Source organism: Alexandromys fortis, unplaced genomic scaffold (assembly GCF_014885135.2).
Source record: "Alexandromys fortis isolate MF-2015 unplaced genomic scaffold, M_Fortis_MF-2015_v1.1 scaffold_221, whole genome shotgun sequence".
In the NCBI taxonomy this organism is placed as follows: Eukaryota; Metazoa; Chordata; class Mammalia; order Rodentia; family Cricetidae; genus Alexandromys; species Alexandromys fortis.
In genome coordinates this window covers 1,106,276-1,120,842 of record NW_026068096.1, presented here as the reverse complement: position 1 = coordinate 1,120,842, position 14,567 = coordinate 1,106,276, and the positions used below count along the sequence as shown (strand labels likewise).

General features: G+C 57.4%; 1 protein-coding gene across 2 annotated transcripts; it reads right to left on the bottom strand.

Annotated features, from left to right (window-relative positions):
- Window positions 1-3,484: 3,484 nt before the first annotated feature.
- Mknk2 (MAPK interacting serine/threonine kinase 2) lies at window positions 3,485-14,070 on the bottom strand. Of its 2 annotated transcripts, XM_050123282.1 has the most exons (14): window positions 13,905-14,068; window positions 13,648-13,764; window positions 10,164-10,251; window positions 9,972-10,073; window positions 9,797-9,894; window positions 7,961-8,040; window positions 7,691-7,764; window positions 7,385-7,489; window positions 7,245-7,300; window positions 7,059-7,154; window positions 6,654-6,848; window positions 6,110-6,274; window positions 5,651-5,694; window positions 3,485-5,353 (listed from the first exon to the last, which is right to left on the bottom strand). In XM_050123282.1, exons 2-14 carry the CDS (start codon window positions 13,696-13,698, stop codon window positions 5,128-5,130), a joined length of 1,380 nt encoding a protein of 459 aa, XP_049979239.1. In that variant the 5' UTR covers window positions 13,699-13,764; window positions 13,905-14,068; the 3' UTR covers window positions 3,485-5,127. The 2 variants fall into 2 exon arrangements, with proteins under 2 accessions (XP_049979239.1, XP_049979240.1); XM_050123283.1 differs by lacking the exon at window positions 7,385-7,489 and having other exon boundaries at window positions 13,905-14,070.
- Between the last annotated feature and the right edge of the window lie 497 nt (window positions 14,071-14,567).

The window sequence follows — 14,567 nt, the reverse complement described above, 5'->3', positions numbered from 1 at the left end:
ACCATGTGGTTGCTGGGAATTGAACTCAGGACCTTTGGAAGAGCAGGCAATGCTCTTAACCTCTGAGCCATCTCTCCAGCCCCTCTGGTCATTTTTTGAAGCAGTGTCTATGGATCCCTGGGTGGTGTGTAGCGTTGGGTTCTGAGCAGTCTCTCATTTTCTTCCTCCGTGTGTGGCTGGATGTCAGGATTTCAGAATGGGCACACATCAAGTCTTCAGTGACATCCTCCTTAAATGCCATTTAATTTATGGTTCCATCCCTGGCCTCTAGAGGGCGCACTACACCATTAAGCTCCCTGCATTTATGTTTGGTTTGGTTTTTCAAGACAGGGTTTCTCTTTGCATAGCCCTGGCTGTCATAGAACTCACTCTGTAGACCAGGCTGGCCTCACAGAGATCCACCTGCTTCTGCCTCTCGAGTGCTGGGATTAAAGGTGTGCACAGCCACCAGCACCCAACCTATTTTTCCATTTTTTATATCTGGGTGGTGGTGGTGCAAACCTTTAATCCCAGCACTGGGAAGGAGAGGCAGGCGGATGTCTGTGAGTTAGAAGCCACCCAATCTCAAAATCCATATTAAAACGGCATACAAACCCATTCAAAGAGCCAACAAAGCGCTAGCCCAAACCCCTGAAGGCCCCTGCCTAGGTCTCTGAGGGGGAGGAGCTCCTGCCTCAGTCGCTGTGGGGAGGGTGCACCTCAGGGCAGGTGGGCTGTGCTCTGGTGAACAGGATAATCGGGAGTTTCAGGAGATAAGCCCCACCCAAACATGAGCCTGAGTTTCCCTGCCCACTCCGGGGATGCTATCATTCTGGAGCTCCTTCTCTTCCCCACAAGCAATCTGTCTCCAACCCTGCTGCCAGCTAACGTGGAATATAAACACACCATCTGAATCATCTCTTTCAAACGTCTTCCTTCGGTTTTGCCCCTGTGTGAAAATGTAAAATTAAGACCTTCATCATCAGAGTGTTGGTAGCTCAGTTGTTAGGGTGCTGGGAGCTCAGTTACCACAGCGCTCAGGAAGCAAGCTCTACCCTAACAGGCGTGAGGTTCTGCATCAGATCCCAGCATTGGCTAAACCAAGTACACAGAGGACGCCTGTCCTCTCAGGACGCATGAGTCAGAGGCAGGAGGATCAGGAGTGCAAAGCAAACCTCAGCTACAGAGTGAATTTGAGCCAACCTGGGCTACATTAGATGTTGTCTACAAAAATAATACTACTGACGAGAGGCTGGCCCAATGCCCCGGGGTTTACCTGGCTTCTCTGCACAGCACCCACGTGGTAGTTCACAGCCATAGGAAACTCCAGTTCCAGGGACGCCAAGTCTGCCCTGGCCTCCTCAGGCACCAGGCCTGGTTGTGGCTCACAAATGTAATACAGGGGAAATGCCTAAGTACATAAAATTAGTAATATCAACAATATTTTTAAATTTTTTTTTGTGGGGCTGGAGAGATGGCTCAGTGGTTAAGAGCATTGCCTGCTCTTCCAAAGGTCCTGAGTTCAATTCCCAGCAACCACATGGTGGCTCACAACCATCTGTAACGAGATCTAGCGCCCTCTTCTGGCCTGCAGGCACACATGCCAGATAGAATATTGTATACATAATATTTAAAAAAATTTTTTTTTTGTTTCTTGAACAGGGTTTCTTGTAGTCTTGGAGCCTGTCCTAGAACTCACTCTTGTAGACCAGGCTGCCCTCCAACTCAGAGAGATCCACCCGCCTCTACCTCCTGAGTGCTGGGATTAAAGGTGTGCGCCACCACTGCCTGACTAAAATCCAATAATTTTAAAAGACATGAAAGTGAAAAAATTATACAAAGACATATAAATGAAGAATCAGACATACAGCTAGAGGTGGAGCCTTTGGCATGGACAGAGTCTAGATTTGGTTACTAATGTTGCAAACAAAAATTTATTAAAAAAAAAAAACACAAAATATGTGTTTGCCAGTGTCTGCTGCCTCAACTCACAGGACCCCAAGAACTGAATTTAAGATGGAAAAGGAATTTTTTTTTCTGAGCATGGTGATGTATACTGTAACCTTAGTCCTGAGGCAGGAGCATGGCAAGTTTGGAGGAACTCGGAAGGAGCCATGGTGTCCTCCATTTCCTTCCCCACAGGTGTCCTACTGCAGGTCCTCTTGTGCCCTGAGAACACCATGCTGGGCCTCCATCCACTGTATGCCAGGAAACTACCCAGTCAGATTCCCAGACACTGGGATATTCTGGAACATTCCAGAAGCACCACTCAGGCTATCTGGACTCCTCTCAGTGAGACAAATGTTGGTACTTGCCGGGCAGTGGTGGCGCAGGCTTTTAATCCTGCACATGCGAGGCAGAAGCAGGCGGATCTCTGAGTTCGAGGCCAGCCTGGTCTATAAGGACTAGTTCCAGGACAGGCTCCAAAGCTACAGAGAAACCTTGTGGAACTGAATAGAAGACCCGGATACAATCCTGTCTTGGAAAAGAAAAATTGTCATTTACTTAATGTTGAGGATGAATGTGGGTGTGGAAGTCAGAGGGCAGCTTCTGGGAGCAGGGCCTCTCCCTGCACCATAATGGGCAAGGCAATCAAACTTAGGTGGTCAGGTGTGCTGGCAAGTGGACGGTCCACTTCCGGTTGTTTTTCACAGATAGAATCTCATGTAGCTCAGGCTGGTCTCAGCCCCTTTCCTGCCTCTAACTGCGGAGAGCCTGGGCCACCACTCCTAGTGTGCCCCGCGGGGATGGGGGGCAGACTCGAGAACCGAGCCACCAGCTGGTCTGTGCCCGATACACCCCTGGGGACCACATGCCAAGCCTGTAACCCTCCCAGGTGGCACCACGTCCCGCCAGCCCCGCTAGCCCGGGTGGTGACCGCTCCCTGCCCTTTGCCGCTTGCCAGGAACAGCTCGTCCTAGCCGAGGTTGCACTAGTATTATTTTTGTGGTTTTCTCGAAGCCGGCGGAGCCTGTCCTCTTCTAGCCTGCAGTGGCCGGGAAATTCTGGTGTAGGGGCTCTGGGAGCAGTGCGGCAGAATTCCCACCTGACCCCACCTAGGGGGACTCATGAGGCCGGCGCAATGACCTCTCCTGTCTCCTTCGAATCCCGGCCTTGTAGGAGGCTCCCGCATGCTGGATCAAGTCTGTTCTGCTTGGTCAGAGAACAGTGGCACAAACCGAGCGGGGCAGCGCGTGCCCGTCAGCGCAGCACTCTGGAGGTAGAGGTGGGAGGGTGAGGAATTCTGTGCCTGGGCTAAGCGAGACCACGAGCCAACCAGGACCAAGCTACACCCCGGAACCCTCTAGCAGGGCACGGAGCCCCGCCCCTCAGGGTCACTGCCCTGCCAAGTTGTAGGCTTGTTTTTCTTTAGCCTTGTGCTTCCCTCTGGTGATGTCACCTCCCTGGAACCCATCCCAGAAAGTTGTGAAAGAGGAGCCCAGGGAACCAGGGACTAGGAACCTGTGGGCAGCCGACCTCGGCTGCCCACACTGCAAACTGCAAAGATTTTTAAATGACTTTTATTAAATCCTTATAAAACAGAATACAAAATCCTGGCGTTGACAGTCTGTTGTGATCTTTCCAGCTGCAGAACTGAGCTGAAAGTGCTTGCACGCCCCACCCTAAAGCAGGTCTCATCTTACAGAATCCAGCATGGTTGGTGCCCAAGCCATGGATGTCTCTTTCACAGTTAAGGGTCTGCCCCGTCCTCCAGGTTGGACACAGAGAAGACCAAGGAAGTGACAGCCCTGCAGGGACTAGTCCTCGGGTGCCTGGGAGCCCCCAGGGGGTCTTTGGAAATGTATCCAGAGGCAGGCAGGACTGAAGGCAACCTCTCCCACTGTGATGATCCTATGAGACTGGGGAGGAGGGTGCTGGGCCGTGGGTATCCCAAGCCCCCACCCACCAGACCCCAACATTCAAGTACTCTTCAAGAACAGGGAAGCAAGTCAAATTATTTCTTTAAAAAAAAAAAAAAGCCTAAACTAAACTCGATAAACAATCTTGACCGAGGGGTTTTGAGCCAGGAGCCCTGGAGACACCTGAGCAGAATGTAGGACGGGGTGGCCTGGTCCCCAAAGCCCCCCCCACCTCCCCGTCCAGCAGGGCCACAGAGAAAATGGGAACTCGTATTGCATAGTAGCTCATGGCTAGAAACAGCCCCCAGGCCTGGGGCACTGCAGGCCCACCCAGTGCCTCCTCAGCCCTGCTCAGATGTTCAGAGGGAGGCCCAGGCAGCGCTGGCTCCTTTCCTGAGGGTAGGCACACACACCCCCGTCCTTGGGGGCAGAGGAAGGTAGGGACCTCTGAGTGTGGCTACAGCTCAGAGTAACATAAGGGAGCCAGGAGAGCTCATGAACCCCAGGGGCAGCATTGGGCAAGCTGTGGCCGTGGTCAGGCTGAGCCCTGAGAAGGGGCACTCAGGTGCCCTGGTGGGGAGACACATGGGGACTTGTCCAGCACCTCTCCCGCCTTGGTGGAGCTAGCTGGGTACAGGTCCTCAGGCCCTGCTCCTGGGAAGAGGGACTGGGAGCTATAGGTCTTTTCCAGGGCAAGGAGCTAAGCAGCCTGGGAGATTTTGATTGTCAACCCTCCTAGGGACAGGGCAGGTAGGTGACAGGGACTGGGGAATCAAGCAGGTGCATTGTCCCCATCTGCCCCAGAGGTCTCTATCTCCCGCCCCAGACCCAAGGGTGCTCTGGTGGGGACAGACAAAAGGGCCACTGCTCACCAGGAGAGCCTGTCCTGACGATACTGAGGGCTAGGGAGAGGTGAGGGGTGCTGACCCTGCGGGACCCCCAGCCCTGGAAGACAGCAGAATGGCTGGAGTGGAGGTGGGGGTGCAGGTGGCAGGAGCTTCACAGTTTACAGGCGAGCATCGTGGGGTGCAGGCTGAGTGGCCCAAACCCTCCGCCCTCCTCCTGGGCACTTGCTTTCAAAAGTGGTAAAAACAAAACCAAACAAAGCCAAATAGGCAGGGCGGGAGTTGAGGACAGGGAGAAAAAGAAAACACCTCCCAACAGAACCCTACATCCCCCAGTAGGACCCAGCTGAGCTGATGCCTGGGATAGTAAGGGGCAGGGCACCCAGGTTCCTAATCTTCAGGCCCTGCAGGGCAGGGGCGTATATACAAGGGGCTGGTGGGGGTCAGGCACGGTCCCCCACAAGGACCACGGGGGTACCAGACAGGCTTGCCCTCTGGCGCCGCTGGGCCAGCTTGGACTGGGAGGGTGGGGACAGCTGCAGGCAGCGTGAGGTAGCTCGGATGACCACGGGCTGGTCCTGCCTGGCGTCCTCCTCACACTGGGCCAGCTGCCGGTTCACGGCAATGGCCTCAGCCGCGAAGGACGTGAGGTCTTTGGCACAGCTGTTCCTGGGAAGAGGATGGGGGATTGTCACAAGAGTGTACCCTTCTCTACAGCCCCGTGGAGATACCCACCCTACTTCCAGTACCCTTCCAGGTGCCAAGACCCTCAACGGGAGCTGCTGAGTCAACTCCCAGGTCACAGCACTTAGGAGCCAGGTCCTCACTTAGGCCTCTGTGGCCCTAACATCCCAAGGGGCTCATCGCTATGGTACCTGCTGAACGTTGGAAGGGCTCTGGCTTAGGTACCCTAGCACCCCAGAAAAATAAAAGCCCAAACACACACCCCAAGATACCAGGGCTCACCTCTGCAGAACCAACGGTGTTGGTAGGGTGTTCTCTGGGGCACACTGCAAGAAGGAAGGGCACGGTTGGGGGTCAGAGGGCACTTGAAGGGTCTTGGCCGGTACCAATCCATGCTCACCATTGCGAGACCCTACCACATAACCCTCTGTACAGTTCCCAGCTCACCCTATCCCCTTGTCTGTTCCCAGAAAGGGTGAGTCACTCTGGCCTGGGGACTTTCAGGGATACCAACTCGGCATTAAGAAAGCAAGGTGCCCGGAGTGGCAGAACCTCATTGAGGAGTCCAGTGACCGTGGCCAGTCAGTCTGAGCTCAGCTGGGCAGGGAGGGTGCTCGCTGGCCCCATTGGAAACCACTCCCAGTCATGATGCTGGACCCTTTTGTATGCTTAATGTGAGGCCCCAATGCCCACCAGACGAAGCTGGGGCTTGGAGACCCCTGCTCAGGCCCCACAGCTCACCCCCTGCACCCATGGGTGCTGAAGGACTTGGGCAGCACTCAGCCTCTGCTTGGCGTCTCGGACCAGCAGCTTGGAGATGAGGTCTTTGGCGGCAAAGGAGATGTGGGCCCAGTCCTTGTCCGGGAACTCATACTTTCCCTCCTGGATGCTTTCGAACAGCATGTTCTGGGTGGGGAAGAGGAGTCACCCCAATCAGACCTGGCCCCACGAAGCAGCTGCAACGGAGGGTGGGCGGGGCCCCACAAGGACAGAGTGCGAGGGACGCTGGAGGAGGTCCAGATGCACAAAGGCAGGCAGCACCCTGGTTTGTTCTCAGCACCCAAATGGTTGCTCACAACATCTCTCCAGCCCCAGGGGACCCAATGCCTTCTTTTGGCCTCCACAGGCACCAAAGATTCACATGGTACACATACATACATGCAGGCAGAACACACAAATAAAAAAAAAAAAATGACTTGGCCCTGAGGGTTCAGTCTGAGGTCCTGGTTCCTGGGGACAGCTACAGCAACCTCACTTCTCATCCCAGGGACTCAGGCAGGCACACCTGGCAGGCTGGGCAGGCTTCCCCTCGGTCCCAGCCGCAGTCGCTGCCGCAGTGGCCCACGAAGGGCGGGTAGCCGCTGAGCAGGATGTAGAGGATGACGCCCAGGCTCCACAGGTCGCAGCGCTTGTCATAGATGCTGGCCTCCTCGCTGAAGGCCTCCACCACCTCTGGGGCCATGTACTCAGCCGACCCACACTGCGAGGCGGGCACAAGTCAGGAGAGACACGAGGTCCAGCCAATCAAAGACTGATACCCCCCCCCCCAATCAGCAGGGATGGGGCTGACTCCACCCCCAGCCCGCCAGTCAACCCACAGCTGTTGCCAAGCAGAAGGCCACGTTGGCAGGGGAAAGCTGTGGAGCCAGCCTGGCACCTGAGCACAGAGCCCGCCCCGCCCCACCCTCACCGGGGTGAGCAGCTCAGGTGTGGAGATGGGAGAGCAGTCTCCGTTGAGTTTGATGCCACTGCCCAGGTCAAAGTCGCAGATCTTCACCGGGGAGACCTGGGGGTGGGACCGGCACTGTGGGAGCTCTGGCCTGTAGGGCCCCCACTGCTCTAGTCTCCCAAGGGAGGGGTCAGTCAGGAGCCTCACCTGGTTGGGGTGCTCACACAGAATGTTCTCGGGCTTTAGGTCTCGGTGGGCGATGCCTAGGGAGGTGGAGCAGGGAGTTAGGGGGGTGATCCTCTAAAGCAACCAGGGCCTGGGGCAGTCTCCACAATCTTCCACCACACCTTTGTTATGCAGGAAGTCCAGGGCACTAGCCACGTCCTGCACCACCACGCTGGCCTCCAGCTCGTTAAAGTGGCGCCTTCTGTGGATGTGGCTCAGGATGGACCCTGTGGTGCAGGCCAGGGGCAGCTAGGTCATCTCCGTAGACCAGCCAGCCCCCAGTACCACCTCCATGCTGTCAGAGATGCCCCACCCTGAGCTCTGACCATTGGACAGAAGATACAGCCCCAATTCCCATCTCCAAGCTGGGGCCCTATGGAAGGTGGTCCCCAGCCCCCACTCCAAATCCTCTCCCCGCTAGCACCCACCTCCACGCATCTTCTCAAACACCAGGTAGAAGCGGTCCTCCCCCTCAAAGAACTCAATCAGCTCTAGGACATTCCTGAGTTGGGAGGGAGAGGCAGAAAAGAAACTGAGGCATCCCGAGGTCCTCAGCACCTGCTGCCCAGTCTGGGAGGCGACACCCTCATGGCGCCCACAGAAAGGTATCCACAGAAAGCCTGTATTTCAGGGTGAGCCCAGCCCTTCCCCAGCTGAGGTGATAGGCTCTGGAGAGATGGCCCAGGCAGCCACCTTACCTATGTCCCTGGCACTGGTACAGCATCTCCACCTCCCGGAACACCCTGCTGCGGATGTGGCCCAACTGCTTCTCGATGATCTGCGACACAGGGAGGAACGGGGCACCTGGAAAAGCTGCTCAGACGCAACCCGAGGGAGCTGGCAAGCCTCCAACGGGCCCACCTGGACCCTGCATAAACTTGATGCCAGAGCCTGGGTCCTCAGCTCGGAAGGACATGGCTGGCCCCAGGACCTGAAACTTCCTAGTTGTGGGAAGAAGCAGCCAGCTCTCCACCCTAACCCATGGCCTCACAGGACTGCTTGAGGCTGAATTCCTACAGGAGTCCTCTCTACCAGGTGGCTGCCACCCCTGCCCCAGCAAGGGCAGGGCCAAGCAGTCTAAGTTCCCATATGATCCATGCAACAAGGCAGTAAGCTACCTGGCTGCCAGCCCAGCCAGTACCACACCAGTCCTTCCTCCTCTGCTCCAGACCAGATGGGGAACTGGCCCGAAGGGCCTGGGTCTGGCTCAGGCCAGCAGTGAGCCTGAACTTCAGGACACCAGGCCCTTTGTACCCAGTAAAAGAAAGGCCTAGAAAGCACCACAGAACCTTTGCTCCTGGAAAAGAGGGGTCCCCAGGACTCCTGTGCTCCCTAGGCTGGTATTCTGACCCCCTCACCTATCAGGTGGAAGGTGCAGGGTCCCACTGCCAGGATATTGTCCCAGTATTTGGTAACAAAAACCCATCCCAAGCCAGGTGGTGTGGCACACGCCTTTAATCCCAGAACTAGGGAGACAGAGGCCAGTGTGGTCAAGAGTGAATTCCAGGACAGTCAGGGCTATACAGAAAAGCCCTGTTTCAAAACATCACCTCTCCTAGATCAAGAAAAAAAAAAAAAAAACCCAAAAACAAACAAACAAAAAAAACCCAACAAAACCCATCCCAGCAAGGGGCCTTCTATCACTAGGAGCCAGACCTGGAGGGTGGTCCAAACATCCTGCATCAAACTAATAAAACTCACCCCCCCTTGGGGAAGTGGGGTCAACTCCACAGGAACCTCTATACTCCTGGCCCTCCCTAGCACCTCCTCCCCTCCAGCCACTGCAAATCTGGTCCTCACTACCTCCTATGCTGACACCCCCATCCCCACTGTCCCAAGGTGTCAATCATCACCAGGGACACCAACAGGAAGCCCCCAGGTCCTAGCACCTGTCACTCTGGCTCACAGCAGGGAGAAGCCACCAGTAGTGAATCCAGTTTAGGCTACCTGCCCATTCTGGTCCTCAGCTTCCCTATCTGCCCATGACAAGTGACAAGGCTGCCCAGCAGGGTCCCCAGGAGGACAGCAAGTAGCTAAGCACCTGCCTGGGAACTCCCAGGAACCCCAGCTCTGACACCCCAATTTCCAGAATATGACTCATCCTTTTCCTTCTCTGGCACCCTGAGACCAGGAGCCCCGCTAGGCTGCAGCCGACCAGTCATGTCACAGCGCTTTTTCCAAGGTCATAAGGTTGTGCCAGGCCTACAGGGCTCTAGGCACATGTGGGACAGGGAGCCGCACGAAGGCTGAGGGTCCGTCCTGGATTTCCGCAGTACCCAGGGCTGCACTACCGCTGTAGTATTTATGGCCTGACAAAGTTTCTTGTTCTCAGTAACCATGCTAGGGCTCGCTGGCCTTCAGCACACGGAGTGGGCAAAGGCCAGCTGTCATCGTGCCTTTCCGACTCTAGGTCTGACCTGGATTTCTAGGGTGGCCTGAGTCACAAGTTCTGGGGCCATTTTTAGATACTGGTTTCCCTTGGCTGTCATCTGGGGGCTCAAAGGCCACTGGCCCCTGCAGCAGCCGCAGCTTACCTTGACAGCATACTCCTGGTTGCTGATCAGATTGACACAGGTCTGCACACGAGCATGGGCCCCTTCTCCCAGCACGTCCTCCTGCAGCTGGTAGACATCTGGTACACGAATGGAGAGATGAGGGACAGTAGCCCAGTGTCCCCTCCTCAGCAGACCCTGCGCCAAACCCACTCACCTTCGAACCTGCCTGAGAAGCTGTCAGTAGCCCGACAACGTTTCTTCTTCCGGCCTCTCTTCTTGGCATCCGGAATGTCGATGGGCTGGCTTGAGGGCATGTCTGCAGAGGACAGAGACCCAGACTTATACAGCCTGGCAGAGCCTGCCTTCCACAGGGACCCCGTATCTTGCCCACTTTGTGGGTACTCACCAGGTCGAGCCTCACACTCTGGGCTGAAGTCAGTGTCCCCGTGCTGGGTGGGGTCTAAGGAGAAGGCCAGCTCGAAAGGACTTTGCCCCTGTTGGGGGGAGTACGTTTAGGGTGGTTCTGCCAGAATGCGCGACCCAAAGATCACTCCCTCACAGTGCTGAGGCGGAGGGTGAGCAGCACCCGGGGCCCTTGAACAGCCCATAAGCACTCAGGACAGGACAGCGGCTAAGTCTTCGCCCTCCAGACTCAGGACATGAACTTTCACATAATAAGTGCCTCAGGACCTCAGTGGCAGGCAACTGTGCGAGGCAGAGTCCCTTGGGGTCCACAGGATCCCGACTCATGAGTTTTACAAGGAGACACTGGGCCATGTGGTTGTCACCTACTCCTGTTACTGGTTTAGCGTAGGAGGTGGCCAGTGATACACCAGAGAGAATGGCCCAGCCCCATGTCCACCACACTGAGGGACCCTGTTGCCTGGCTGTGGGGAACATGATCCTCCTCTTCCAGCCTGCAGCTGAGTGACAGGAAGTCTAAGCCACACGGCCTGCCTTTTCTGCTCATGAGAAGAATGGGGATGCCTGTCTGCCCAGCTGACTGAGGGCTGACCTCAGGGACAGGCGTGGGATCAAAGGTGGAGGCAGCGACAGGGAAGCCTTGGGCGGGACTGACAGCCTGTTTTCCCACAGCCTCCCAGCCTATCTCAGGGCCACACCCTTGGGTTTAGGCCTCAGTTTCCCTGTGGTACAGGACACCACCTCTATTCCCTAAGCTATGTGCTCTTCCTCCCACAAACATGAATGCAGTGCCTGACCTCTGGGAGTCTTGGGTAGGGGCATTTCTGTGTGCCATGGCACCCTCTCAATGTGCTATGTAGATCCAAAGCCACCTAACTCATGATGACTGTTAACCCCAGTGGCAAGGGCTCACAGGCAAGACACCATTGGTATGTGTCCAGGGCCTGCCCAATCCACAGCCTGCAGTGTCTGAGAAGCCTTCTTAGGGCGGTTAGGGTCCAAATAGAACACCAGAGGACCCAGCTGCCAGAGGGCAGAAGGGAAACGCTGCTTCATCCTGGGGCTGAAGTCACCAGGGGGGGTCTGCAAGCTGGGAAACTGAGGTAAACCCACACAGACAACGAGACGTGGACCATGAATGGGTGTGGGGGGCCTAGGTGAAGTCATTGTCCCTTGGAGACTATAGCGGAAGGAGCCAGACAGCAATGTAGGAGGGCCTTGCACGCTGACCTGCCCCCAGCAGATCATGGGGAAGAAAGAGGGCACACACATACAGTACTCTGATAAGCCTTGGCACCCGGAAGACCCAAGGCAGCCACCTGCACTATGCAAGTTGGGGGGGGGGTGGCGAGCAACTAGAAAAGAGGGTGAACCAGGTTTGAGATCAAAGGCCAGCCATGGCACCTGCAGCATGACCCCAGCCCCGTGACCTTCCTCTGGGTGGGCTGTCAGGTGAGACAGGAGGCAGCTGTCCCCAGCTCTGGGACCATCCATGAGTAAAAGGGGTCAGCCACTTGCCTGTCCCAGCCTTTAGCTGAGAAGACTGAGAATCCTGCCCAGGGAGACCAGCTAGCTGGGGCACCCCTTTAGGGAGACCCCGATTTGCACATTAAAGAAAGAAAGCAGGGCTGGGGCTGCAGTTCAGTTTGTAGAGCAATTGTCTAGCAAGTGTGAGGCCTCAGGCACCATCCCCAGCGCCTCTTAAACTCCAGAAAGAAAAACAACAGAAAACAGACAAGTAAACCCGGTAGGACTGGCCGGCGTGCCTCTCTACCCAGCGCGCCTCTACCCAGCCGCAGAAGGTACTTGAGGGGCAGTGGCTGGGCTCCAGAAAGCTATTCCTCGAGGGGTGGGGTTCCAGAAAGCTATTCCTCGAGGGACCAGTCTCTGCCTGCCTGCAGGGCCACCCACCAGTGCCATCTCTGCACGGAACGCAGCTTGCAGTCCCGAGTGCTATGTGGGAAGTCCAGCCTGGCTCTGCTAGCCTCCCTTGGGTCTAGCCAAGGGCCTTGAGTCAGCAGGCCTGGTGGGAGGTGGCTAGAATCTTCCAGAAAGCTACGGTTTGCTTTGGCAGCCTTGTAGGCCCCATGTGTGGACCCCATCTAGGCTCACACAAAGCCCCAGGAGGGTAAAAGCCACTGTAAGGTGACATTCTCAGATCTAGCTTTCATTTCTGCTCAGCCCCAAAGCAGCTGACCAAGGAGAACAGGCATTTGGGGCAGGGGTGGGGCAGCTGGCCAGGGGCACTGGCTGGACAGGCCTGGGAATTCTTCCGTATCTGCATGCTCCTCCCACAGGGGTGCAGGCGTGTGTGTACAAACACACACTCCTGCCTTCTCTACTGGGCAACAGGTCCCTGCCCCGGGAAGCCATTACATAATGCAGCCTTCCGGGTGGGGTGGGCAGGATGACATCACTGTGTCCCTCAGGCCAGGCCCCGTGGGGGGGCTCTGCCTAGCACCTGCCCACCTTCATCACCCCCAGATTCACTCATCTAAGAAGACTGTCAGCCACCATTAACAACACTGCAGAAACTTCCTGTTCTGACAGGAAATAACAGTTTGGGCCAGGGTGTCTTGAGGGAAGGCATACACAGGCCACCACCGGGTGTCTGTGTGGGGAGTTGCAGTGGGGCACTGCACACCAATGCGCCCAAGGGTTTCCCCACGAGACAGCAGCCTGCTGATCCCGACCAACCACACACAGCCGTGGAGACGGCAGGAGACAGACAGGGCTTCCCCGGGACATATATACACACAAGTAGGGAAGAGAACAGGCTGAGAGATCGCAACCATCACAAGCAAACCTGGGAGAGTTCCTCACAGACCTAGCCGCAGTTGATGCCCTCCCAGCCAGAGCAAGTGGGGTCACACACAGAAAGTGGGGTGGGGGGCACAGGACTGAGATCGGACGGTTTGCAAGCGACATGGAGCCACCAGTCACACGCAGACGGAGGGTCCTAGAAGAGACGCTCCTAGGCAGCTGGGGACAGGGCTGTAGCCTGCGACAAGCGCACAGATCATAGAGAACAAAAGTAGGGTTCACCTGAGACTACACATAGAAGAGGGACGGGACTGAGAGGTGATAGGAGCCTGGGGCAGGTGCTGAAGGGAGAGTTAGTAGGTGGCCAGAGACCGTGCTGCAGCCTGCTGACTCTCCCAACCAGCACAAAGCAGGCTTGGAAGTTGCAGGAAACAGGAACGCAAGATTTGACTAGGATCAGCACACCCAAACAGAAGACCAAACTGACCAAGCTGACTGCAAGGGACTAGGAGCGACAAGCCCGGTGTGTTTAGGGGGGAGTCCTGGAAGAGAGAGCTACTAGGTGGCAGGGGACAGGGCTGCGGCCTGCTGACCCCCACTGCCTCCAGGGCCGAAGTCCAAGGCAAGAACCCCTCCCAGGCCTTGCACAGGCTCATCCGCCGCACCCGCTACTGCGGTGGGCCCCCCGGACAGGACCCCCTCACCTTGAACGAACGGTGGAAGCCTTTAAGTTCGGCTGCTCTCTTCTGCACCATCTTCAGTCCGTGCCCCGCCAGCGGGGGAGGGGACGCGGGGCCCGGGGAGCGGCCTGGGACGCGACCCTGCGGGCGGAGGAGACAAAGGGCTGGCGCTGAGCGGGGCGCTCGGTCGTGCGGGGGCGGCCGGGGCTCGACGGAGCTCCCGCGCCTGGCTCGGGCTTCCCTCCTCCCTCAGGAAATATCGCCCTTGGCGCCGCGCTCACCGGGGTCGGACACCGGCCGGGGTCGCAGTGCCGTCACCAGACCTCGCACAGCCCGGACCCCGCTCCAAGGACTGCGCGGGGAACAGCGTCGCCACCACCGCCGCCGCCGCCACCGCCGCCGCCGCCGCCGCCGCCGCCGCCGCCGCCACCACGGACCCCTCCACTGGGCCACCGCCACCGAGAGGAGCCGCGCGCGCGGCCGGCGCGGCCGCTTTTATAGGCGCGGTCCCGGAGTGGGCCCGCCCCTCCCTGCAGGCTCCGCCCCCTCAGGAAACAGAGGAGGCGGAGCTTCCAGGGGGCGAGGGCTGCTGAGAGAAGAGCAGGCCGGGGATGCCGAATGCGGCTGTGCGCTCCCCGCGTGAGGGGCGGAGCTTAGCTGGGCTCCGAGTGCAGCTGCGCAAAGAGCGCGCTGGGGACGCCGAGCGCGGCTGCGCACTTCGAGCTTGTTGGGGGGTTAGACTCCAAGGGGCGTGGCGGGCGGAGCGTTGAGGAAGCGCCGAGTGCGGCTGCGCGGCTGCGCGATCCGGACCCGGTGGAGAGGTCTGTGTAGGGCCTCACGGGCTCGCTCGCGCCTGCGCAGAAGGGTCTTCAAACTGTCTGGTCGTTGAGTCCGCCCTCCTCCCGTCCCAAACAGTTGCTCCCCTGACTTCCGCTGCAGGAAGT